Raw genomic sequence first — 11,950 nt, 5'->3', positions numbered from 1 at the left:
AAATATTTCCTCAATACCTGATCAACCTTAAATTTTATAGATAAACAAGTTCCTTATGTTAAAATTTAAGTCACTTGTTATTTCACAGACATTAGGATTCAGCTTAAATGTCACTTCCATCTCCGTAAGTCATTTAAAATGTTAAAAATATATTTTTTGGAGGATTGTTAGAATAGTAACTTCGCGTAACCCTTTCATGACCCATTAGACATATAGAAACCATCATTACATTTGCACTTCTGGAGTTCATTGGGAAGCTGCTGTCCCACTTTTATCCCCTACTGCCATCTGGTGAAAGTCCATATACTACATCAATCTGAAGAAATGAGCCGTATCCCACCAAACCCAGCACCTTTTAGACAATGTCCTAGTAATTGATTCAAACTACGAATTTCCTCCACAAAAGTTTTTAAGTTTTTATTTAAAATGCCTTCCGTTACTGAAAGCATTTGGGCTCATCACAGACCTACTTTACCAAGCATGGTATCCTTTCCAGGGACTGGTATCTCCTAATTACATGTCCAAAGTATGTGAGGAGCAGCCCTACAATCCTCCTTTCTAAGAAGCATTCTGGCTGCACTTCTTTCAAGATAGGTTTGTTTGTTCCTTTGGCATTCCACAGTACTATATTCTTCACCACCAGCACGGTTCAAACGCATCGACTCTTCTGCAGTCTTCCCTCCTCATCGTCCAACTTTCACATGCATATGGAGTGACTATGGCGTGGAGCAGATACACCTTGGTCCTCAAAGGAACAGCCTTGTTCCTCACTTTAAAGAGGTCTTACATAGCAGGTTTGCCCAATGCATTTCATCTTTCATTTCTCAACTACTGCTTCCATAAACATAGACCGTGGACGCAAACAACATGAAATCCTTGACAACTTAGATATTTTGTTAATCATGATGCTTTCTCTGTTGGTCCAGTTGTGAGAACTCTGATCTTCTTCACATTGAGTTGTAATCCACACTGAAGGCTGAAATCCTGTTCTTCATCAGCAAGTGCTTCATGTCCTCCTTGCTTTTAGCAAGCAAGAATAATAGCATTAGCTATCTTTATTCAATGCTTACTAAGTATCAAGCACTATGTAATCATTATAGATTATCTTCATACCTTTGAGGGAGGCACCCTTTATTTCGATGAAGGAACAAAGATTAAGCACTTTCCCAAGTACAACTCATGAAATTGAGACAATTCTACAAACCCTTGCAGGGGCAGACTTCAGAATCTATGCTTTTCACTACAATGATGAAGTTAAAGTGTATACAAACTACCTGTCACTGAATACAGTCTTTATTCATTCACTTAATTAATATTTACTTATCAGGTAAAATTACTAGCCTGTTTTAAGAAATGAAAATCAAAACGAAACATAATAATCCTCAAGGAATTGAAAAGCTAGTCAGCGGAGACCAACAATAAACAAAATAACTACTGGTAGATACTATACAAGTACCAAGGAGAAAAATAAAGTAGTTGTTTCAAATACAGTTATCTATGGAAGTCTCACCCAAAACGGTATTTGGGCAGAGTTCTATGCAAAACAAACAAAACCTGAAAACAAAGGTAAGGGAACAAGTCATGAATGTATGACGGAGGACAATGCTGCTGTCAATGAAGAGTTTCAGATCGTCGTATGTCCGACCTTCTCTAGACACATCAAGAAGGCTCACAGGCTGTGATGCAGTGAGGAGAAGGCAGAGTGGGAGGTCCAAGAGGCAGCAAAAGGTTAAACCATGTAGAACATTGTCAGTCATTGTAAAGAATTGGGCTTTTACTTGAGTGAGATTAGAAAGTTGAAGTTTGAACAGAGGAGTCATTGTATCAGAGGAGTCATAGGTTTTAACAGGGTCACACTTGCTACTATGCTGACAATAGATTAGAGGGAAGCAGAGAGGAAATAAGACTAGATGACTACCTTTGTTATGGACTGAGCTGTGTTCCTTATGAAAGCGATTTGTAGACCCAACCACTATACCTGTATATATGACCTGTTTTGAAACAGGGGGTTTCTTTTGTTAATGAAATCATACCAGGGCAGAGTGGGTCCTAAACTGTCTGGGTTTTTTTAATCATTTTATTGGGGGCTTGTACAACTCTTATCACAATCCACACATACATCCATTGTGTCAAGCACACCTGTACATTTGTTGCCATCGTCATTCTCATCATTGGTATCAGCTTCTCATTTTTCCTCTTCCTCCCCACCCCCTCCCGTAAGTGGTAGCTTATAAAAAGAGCCGAATAGACAGAGACACACATACATACAACATACACTATGTGAGCACTTGTCTACTTGCCACTGGACACCAGAAACTAGAGCAAGGCCCCAAAAGAAACAGACACAGATGAGGCTCTAATTTGGATCTTAAAAAAAAAATTTAACAAATCATTTTATTGGGGGCTCTTATAACAATCCATACATAAATTTCATCAAGCACATTTGTACATATGTTGTCATCATCATTTCTAAAACATTTTCTTTACTTGAGCCCTTTCTTCCCCTCCCTCCCCCACTCTTGTGAACCACTGATAATTTATAAATTATTTTAGGTATCGCTACTCTCATTGGTTCTGAGGGGTTTATATATCCTGGGGCCGGTGTGTCAAGAGCTATTATCTGTACCAGTGTACATGCTCTGGTCTAGCCAGAACTGAAAGGCAGGCCTAGAGTCATGGGGGGACAGGGAGGGGCGCTAAAGAACTAGAGCAGTGGTTCTCAACCCCTTCACAGGGGTGGTCCAATTCATAACAGCAGCAAAATTACAATTATGAAGTAGCAAATGAAAATAATTTTATGACTCGGGGGGTCACCCCAACATGAGGAACTGTATTAAAGGGTTGCGGCATTAGGAAGGTTGAGAACCACTGAACTAGAGGAATGTTGCGTGTTTCATCAGTTCTATACTGCACCTTGGTTGGCTCATTCCTTCCTTGTGACCGTTCTGTGAGGGGATGTCCAATTTCTACAGATGGACTTTGGGTCTCCACTCAAATCGCCCTCATTCACATAGAAATGGTTGTTTTGGGTCTTCTGATGCCTGATACATGATCCCATCAACCCCTTGTGATCATATGAGTTGGCATGCTTCTTCCATGTAGACTTTGTTGCTTCCCAGCTAGATGGCCGCTTGTTTATCTTCCAGCCTTTAAGACCCCAGATGGTATATTTTGCAATAGCCAGGCACCATCAACTTTCTTCACATTAGCTTATAGCTTATGCACCCATTTTGTCTTCAGTGATCGTGTCAGAGCAGTGAGCATCACACAATGCCAGGTTATTATCACAGAATGCCATGCTATTAGAATGTGTTCTTGGGTTGAGGGAGGACTTGAGCAGAGGCCCAATGTCTGTCTGCTACCTTAATACTTAAGCTATAATATATGTATATATACATATATCCCTATCATTATATAAGTATATATGTACATGCCTATGTTTATACCTCTATAAATGTCTTTTGCCTCCTAGTTCTTTCCTTTATGTCCTTTTACTTTCCTCCTGTCCCACTATTCTTTCAACCTTCATTTGGCTCTCTGTAATTCCTATTGGCTACACTGCACTTGATCAAACCCCACCAGGCAGTCTATGCCCTCCTCACCATTGACTTTAGCTCTCTTGTGGTTCCCTTTCTAATGTAGATCTTTAGCCTCGAGATTATGAGACAGACAATGTCTGCTCTTTAAAGGCTCCTATCTGGGTGTTGTTTGTTACAGCAGAACTAGGAAAGTATGACACTGCTGCAGAGGCTGAACCAGGATAATAACTGTGGAGATGATGGTGGTGAAAAATGATTGAATTCTGTTTATGTATAATTTAAGCTAGAGAAATGTGTGAAGGATGATTGTTAAAGATTTTGGGCCTAAGCAATTAAGAAGAGAACTGTCATTTAATGAACTGGGGAAGAGTGAAGGAAGTTTTTTTTGTTCTTTTCCCTTTTTGAGGGAATATCAGGAGTTTGGCTTTGAAATTGTTAACTGTAAATTGTCTATTAAATAGCCAAGAGGACATGAAGTAGTTGAATATATAAGATGGCTTTTAATGGTAAAGGTCTAGTTTAGAGGTACACATTTAAGAGTCATCAGAAATAGGTGTTCAATAAAGCTAGAGTAAAAGATGAAGTCCTAGGGAGGACTTCTTATTTATAAAGAACATGTCTAAGAACTCTGGACAATCCAATATTTGAGATTGAGGATATGAGCCAGAAACAAACCAGCAAACAAAAAACAATTGGGAGCTTTGGCAAATGAGAATAGCAGGAAAATAAGAAGCTGTTCTGGAAGCCAAATGTACAATGTTTCAAGGAAAAAGGTGTGATCAACTGGTCAATTCTACTGCTGGGTCCAATTCAAAGAAGCCCGACAGTTAGATTCAGCCATGTGGAGGTAACTGGTCCCAATGACATGAACTGTTTCAGTGATGTGGTGGGGACAAAACCCATCTGGGAATGAGTTCAAGATGGGAGGAGAGAAACTAAAGAATAATGAGTACTCTTACAGAGTGCTGCTAAATAGGAGAGCAGAAAAATAGGTAGTCTTTAGAAGAGAATTACAGGGTCAGGAAAGGGCTCGATATAAAAAAATAAAAACAAAAGACAAAATTATAGCATAGCATTTTTGCTGCAGATGAAAATGATTCAGAAAGGGAGAAACCCTGATGCAGGAAATAACTGAAACATATTTGAGTCATGTCCCTTAGTAGATAGAGGTAAGATCTGATATATAAATAGACTGGTCTTAAATAAGAAAATAGATCCTTCACTCATTAAAACCAGAGTAAAGGGAGAGTATATGGTTATAGATGAATGCAGATGCAGTGGCAGGGACATGTGGGAAAACTACCCCAATTATTTTTATTGTCTTAGAGAAATTGGCCACCAAGGGTAATGGCTAGAGCAAGGGTGAGAGATAAGGTAAAAGAAGTCTGCAGAGAAAGAAAGTATGAAATTATATGGGAGTATAAAACAAAGGAGGCATAAATGAATTGTAGTTTCCAGTCAGGGTCAAAGACTTGTGGACACTGGTTTACTAGAGTGAAATAACAATAGCAAGGAAGATGCTTGACCCTGAAATAATGGAGGAGGTGCCATGGAGAAATCAAAGAACTGAGAGGTCAGGTGTTAGAACAATTATCCACGGGGAAACTAAAACAAAGAGTCAGGACAAATTACTGTTAAGAGTATGTGGTAGTTACATAATCTGGTGTCAATTTGAGGATCAGAGTGAAGAGGTAGAGTCCAGGTTCTCAATCAGGTCATAGCCCAATGAGGCCTCTGTGTGAGTATGGCCTTCTGCTGAGGATTCTGGGAACTCCTGTATTCCTCCTTAGAGGTGGGAGACTCTGTCTTCTGGACTGGGCTAGGATGTTTTCTCAATATTCAACTGCTCTTGTATATAAAGCTCTTTCTTGTACACAGGAGCGTCCATGAATTTGTTTCTCTAGTCTACTCAGACTAACACAGAGCAAGGAACTCCAAGAATAGAGGGCCAATCCCGGGATCTATGGACTTCAAAAAGAGGGTATCAGGTAATACAACCTGAATGGTATACAATTTGAAGCCTATGTAGAGTGAACTCTGAAAACTGTAATATTAATAAGCAAGAAACAATTACCTCAAATCTAGGCTCATGAGAAATGAGAGATGTCACCTGAAAAAAACAAAACAAAACAGTGAGGCTAGGAAGACCCAGTAGAAGGTTTTTCAGGAATGGGGCAAGCAGGGAAATGTGATCATCCATACAAAAAGAGGATGGGAAAAAAAGGGGGCTCTTGCAGTCCTGGACTTTTTTGGAGTGACAGATATGAACAATGAAAGGAGCATCCTGAGATTAGTTCTGGTATCTAAGGTATGTTTTTCTCAATCTCAACACCACTGGCATTTTTGACTGGACAAGCCTTTGTTGTGGAGGACTGACCTGTACACCGTAGGGTCTTTAGCATTATTCCTAGCTTCCATTCACTAGATGCCAGTAGCACCTAAACCACCCCACCACACATGGTAAATTCTGAACCTAAACTCTCCAAAGCCCCGTAGGGATGAAAACAATCCCAACTGAGAACTACTGAGCTACGAATAATTAAGGAAAGAGTACATACTTTTGGGGGGTTTATACATCTATGGAGTTATAACACATGTATAGATTTATGTAACTACCACAATCAGGATACAGAACCTCAAACACTCCCTTCATGTTATCCCTTTTCCCCAACCTCTAGAAACCATGGATCTATTCTCCATCACTATAATTTTATCTTTTCAAGAGTGCCATATACATGGAGTCACACTGTATAAACACCTTTTGAGACTGCCCCTTTTCACGTGGCTAATGAATGACTTGGAGTATCAACAGTTCCTTTCTATTTAGGGGTGTTCTAGTCACCGTTTTACTGTTTTCTAATGATAACATTTATTTATTAACTACTATATTACAAGATGGAGTTCTTGGTATATTTATGGATTGCTGCATTTAATACTAACAGCCACTAAATCCAACTATTGTTCTTGTTTTGCAGCTAAGGGATCAGAACATAAAGTTCAAGTAACGTATATAGAAGATAATGCAGCCTTTATGTGGCAGAGCCGGAAATGAGATTCCAGAATTCTGACTGGAGGACATCTGCTGTGCCTTTAGTAGTGTAACAAGACCTACTCAGACGTTAGTAGCAGGGAAGAAACAAGGTGACCAGGAAAGTAGAGAGCTTTTAATCACATCCTTAATCAGCTCTCACATACTTTTAAAGTAAATACTTAAAATATTTATATTACCTGCATTCAGATGTTTAATTTTAGAAATAAATTATTTGGGTAGGTTTTATATGAACACTGCTCATTTTAATTTTCATAAAATTTTTAAAACATAAAAGCCCCAACAAAATTAAGAACTGTTTGACATTCCATGATGGGTTTTATAAAAATGTTTAAAGGAAGTGGAGAATGAAACAATAGCTGCTGTTGGCCCAGGCCACATTGACTATGCCAATCCCAAGAAATCAATAGCTCCCCAAAGTCAGCAGCTCCTTACCTGGTAACGTCCTGCATCCAACACAACCATTTTGGGTGTCATACTATTACTGGCCTCATAATCTTGGAGTGGAACATGAGCCTCTGTGAGCTGGATTCCAAAATGAGTGGCTAGAGAATTACTGATGCAGTACCTTTAAGAGGAATTAAGAAAAGGTCACTTATGGAACCTTATCTAATTTGGTGCAATGCATTCACATTAAAAACAAACAAAAAAAGATAAAGCTTCTAAAGACAGGAAATACAAAAATTTAGAGAATCAGAGAAGAGACAGAAATAATTATTAGTGCTTATGAAAACACAGATATTAGAGGGTTGGAACAAGAATAACCAGGATGGCCAAATGTTTACAGCAGGGATTGGGCCGAACACAGTAAAACTACAACCATAAACACCCAATCATTTGCCATGTAGAGGGGTTCCCAGAGACCTTAGTCTTAGACTCCTGAGTGTAGAGAAGAAGAGCCTGTATTTTTAACACAATCACAAGGAGGAGGTGTTTTTAATGGCAGGCAACTTCAGGGGTCTACAGGAGTTCTAGAAAGAAAATTTTAGTTAAGTGCTTAAGGCTCACCCAAATGGCTCAGGTGGTAACTACACCAGATAAGTAGTGATGCTGACTTTAGAATAAAGGTAATGTGAAGTAAAAAGCAACATTTGTTTTAAAAGAGAATTGTTCAAATAGGAGTGAACAGTGATTCTCCCCAACTGCCAAAGCGGTGGCAGGCAAAATGGCACCAATGACTCCAAACCAGAAGTGCAGCACTCATAGAAACCCCCTTTTTCTTACTTACGCGATCTTCTTGCAAACAGCAAGAGCACAGAAGAGTATATCATTTTCTTCATGCCACTTGCACCTGTCAAGAAACAGTGGACTTGAATGCCTCAGCATAACTGAGATGGCACTGCGTGAAGGTTTTTATATGCCAGATTTCTAATATACCAGGTGGAAACTGTTTAAGTAAAAATAATTTCTCAAAAGATTACTCAAAGTTACTCTAATGAAATCTTTAAAATGAACCTAAGACATACATAAACCAGATATATAAATGGATTGGGATCACACTTGATCATAGCGCTATCTAAGAACACTTACTTCTTATGACATGACCCTATTCGATACTCATCCTTCTGAAGAGACACTGAACCTATGGGTGCTATTAGCAAAATGTGAATAAACTGGTAGCCAGATATCAGAAAGAATTGTGTCTGAGTCCTAAAAGGTGTCTGAGGTCCAAACAAGCAGCCATCTAAGCGAGGCATCAACTAAATCCAACAGAAGAAGCACATTAGCAAGGATTGTAAATAATAAAAACCAACTTCAAGGAAGAGAATGCTATCAGAGCTTACATTCTGAACACCTGGTTTGGAGAAGACTATGGATGACAGCAGAAGTCCAAAATGCGTTTGCAGGGCCCCACATGGATTACGCCTACGTTGAATCCCCTCTAACCATACCTAAAATCCAAGGATATGAACAGCCTTTTTATCAGACAGAGAATACTGTAAAGTCAATTGTGGAAGATGTAGTTAGGTTAAATGTAGCACTTTATCATCTGATTTCACTTTTGGACCATTTTAAAGTTGTTTTAGCTGTTAGTATTTTCTTTCTTTTCGAATGAATTTTTTGTTTTGTCATCCTCTGTGTTTTGTACGATTTTCTGTATATGAAATCCATGATAGGCGTATCTAGACAGACAATAATCGGATTAACAATTACCTAGGGAAATGGCTGGGAAGATGGGGAGGAGATAGAGCGCTAACAGCAATAAGTATGAGAGAGAAGAAAATATTCTAAAATTGATTGTGGTGAGGTATGCATAACTCTTAATATAAGTGAACTATTAAATTGTGTGATATGTGATATGTAAATTATATGTCATTAAAACTTTTTTTAAAAGATTATTTACCAATATATAGAGTTCCATTTTTAAAAAAACAGATTTATTATGTCTCCACTTCTGATGCAAATTCATGATGCTAGGTGAATTACAAATGAACCTAACAGTGCAATTTTACCTGGAAACAATAAGCGTATTCTAGAGCCACATTAATGACTATGGTTACTACACATTCGTTCACCAAACATGTACAGACTGCCTATTATTTTCCAGGCATTGTTTTTGGATCCACAGACACAGTAGTATATGAAACAGACAAACATCTTTGTCCACAAATACTTATTATGATCTAGCGGAAAAGAGAGATAAAAAGACATGTTAGTATAATACAGTTAAGTTAGACAGTGGGAAATTCTAACACAAAAATAATGAAGAAAAGACTATTACCTGTTGAAGAAAGTGACCTTTTAGATAAGGAGAGTAGGAAAGACATACTGAGAAGTTGATGTGAAGATATGAAGCAGCCAAATGTTGTGTGTGCGTATGTGTCTCTCTCAGGTTAATTCAAGAGTTCACAGAAAACAGAATGAAAAGACAGGGTTTTTTTCCCCACATTACTTTTTGGAAACCACCAGCTGCTCTGAGGGAGCTTTCTACTCCCATAAAGCGTTTCACAATTGGAAACCCACAGGGACAGTTCTACCTGGTCCTTCCTTTAGGGTCACTTTTTGCACCTTGCTCAAATTTGAACCCCAAGAGTTATCTACCTTACACACACATTTTCCATTGAAAATCTGACTTGAATTGGAAAGCAATAAAAAAACTAATAACATAGTTTATTTAGCATTAAAGCTAGAAAACAACAAAAATACAAAACAAGACACTTGCTCTCAGGGAAAGGCCTCAAAATCTACAACGTTACTACAAAAACAACAGTGTTTTTTATTGGCTTTTACTCAGGTTTCTTTTTCTGTAAATCTGCTCTGAAGTCCTAACACCAGGCAACTGGTGTTAGTTCACTGAGTACTCCCAAAGCCTCAGCACTAATTCACTCAAATGACATACAGCCTTTATATCTCTTTTACCTTTGCTTCAAAAGGCTCCAATTATTTCTCTTCCTCCTACTTTAGGGCTAAGATGCTTCTTTTTAAAGACAACCCTTCCTTTTAACTGCTTTGCATTTATAAACCACTGCTATCCTATGGAAAAGCACCTGGAGAAGCTTCACCAGAGTCCGGCTCCCTGTTCCCCAGAAATGTTCCTGCTCATTCTTCTCACTAAACAAAGGCCATGCGATGAACATTTCGATGGGAAACCATTAGGCATCACTTTACAGTCCTACCTTGGCTCCTTCTGACTTGTTTCCTTATCTTAAGACATCTTTAAAGGGTGCCTATTTTTTTCCCAGTTAATACTGTAAAAGACATCACTAACACGGACTCCAAGGTCTTTAAGGGATGGACTAAACGGTTGGTATCATCACTTACAAAATTATCTCAGATGGGGTTCATGTCCAGAAATAAAGTTTTATATATTTTATATTTAGGTTTTAATTCCACTTTCCCACCACTTTAAAAATTGCATTTATACATGCATAAATTTATCTCATTTCCATGATACTAAAAATTAAGTTAAAGAATATGACAACAGATTCCACAATCAAGAAAAGAGAAGCATTCCATGGAGAGAACGTAACAAATCCATGGGAAGCTGGACAGAGCAAGTCATAGCTTTTAGCAAGTGTGAAACAGGACACAGCAAGAGGGAGATCTGTATGTCAGAACCCGGACAGGCTCTCAATTCATGGACATGTTTCGACCCAGGGAACAGGGGTTAAGACATCAAGTTGAATTTCTTTTATAAAAATAGTCAACTTCCCCAATCCTGTACAAAGAAGTGAATGGTTCTTGAAGAACTAGGCAGCAAGAGTGGATGCTGGTACCCTGAAGAAAGCCCTCTATATTCCAGCAGCTAAGATTCTGCCTTTGACTTAACAAGTTGCAACCTTGTTTGATTTCCCTACATTGTTAGCTGATGTGGAATAGATTCCAGCTAGTGGTGAACCGTGTGTGCAGGCAAACTGCTCTGTAGGGCTTTCAAACCTGTGACCTCATTGATGCAGGTTATCAGGATTTCAAGGTGCTCTCTGGGTATGTGTCCACAAACTTTTAGCTAACAGTCAACTGCTAACCCTACCTTACCCCTTCAAGCCTTGACATCCTTGTAGCCAATAACATCATCAACAACAATCTACTCCAATCAAGTTAATCCCAACTCATAGTGACCATTTGGGGCAGCACAGAACTGCTTTCCAGGTTTTGAGGCTGCAAAAATATTGTAAACTGTTTTACTGACCTAGCACTCACATATCATACAATTCAATTGCTTAACGACATCAAAAAAGAGTTGTGCAATCACCACCACAATTCATGTTGGAACACCTTCTTCATTCTTGCGTCTATCATTGTTAGCTTCTCCTCTCCTTGAAACCTTCCCTGTCATAACCGCAAGCTACTGTTAATGCAGTTGCTCTTCCTGTAAGTTTACCTACCCTGGATTTCATACAAAGAAATCATACAAATAAACAAAATTGACAACAGAAACACCTCTCTCTGAGAGAATAAAATCTAGAGCAAGTTAAAAATGAGTCAAAAGAGATGTCTACTTATAGAAGACAGGCAAGATAAATAACACTGAGGATAAAACAATGGGACTGACAGTTCCAGGGGAACAGGGGAGAGGGGGAGGTGGGGGGGAAGACAGGGAGGAGTAAAAAAAATCCAGAGAGAAGTGAACAGGGATCTAAAATCGATGGCGAGGAGGGTATAAAATGTCTGGTGGGGTTTGATCAAGTGCAATGTAGCCGAGAGGAATTACTGAGAGCTGGAATGAAGGTTGAATGATAGTGGGACAGGAGGAAAGCAAAATAGAGAAAAGAACTAGAGAACAAAAAACAATTTATAGAGGTATAGGCATGTATATATGTTAAATATATTAATATACAGTGAACCCTCGCCACTTCGCGCTTCGACTTCCGCGGCTTCACTCTATCGCGGTTTTTGCGTAACAGCACCCACTGCCTACACC

At 38.8% G+C, this 11,950-nt stretch overlaps 1 protein-coding gene across 2 annotated transcripts in view; it reads right to left on the bottom strand.

The window, feature by feature from the left end:
* MAEL (maelstrom spermatogenic transposon silencer) overlaps window positions 1-11,950 on the bottom strand; it is a 55,455-nt gene that overhangs the window by 2,287 nt on the left and 41,218 nt on the right. The window contains exons 9-11 of one of the 2 annotated variants that reach the window (XM_045298155.1): window positions 7,817-7,879; window positions 7,024-7,156; window positions 5,614-5,649 (exon numbers count right to left, since the gene is read on the bottom strand). In XM_045298155.1, the coding sequence (XP_045154090.1) occupies window positions 5,614-5,649; window positions 7,024-7,156; window positions 7,817-7,879 (232 nt within the window). The remainder of the gene's footprint in view (window positions 1-5,613; window positions 5,650-7,023; window positions 7,157-7,816; window positions 7,880-11,950) is intronic. The other variant, XM_004706755.3, reaches the window with a different exon arrangement.

This window comes from Echinops telfairi, unplaced genomic scaffold (assembly GCF_000313985.2).
Source record: "Echinops telfairi isolate 266 unplaced genomic scaffold, ASM31398v2 ScPeMD7_7424;HRSCAF=8462, whole genome shotgun sequence".
Taxonomy (NCBI): Eukaryota; Metazoa; Chordata; class Mammalia; order Afrosoricida; family Tenrecidae; genus Echinops; species Echinops telfairi.
The sequence above is the reverse complement of the archived record's forward strand: the minus strand, read 5'-3'. Positions and strand labels throughout refer to the sequence as shown.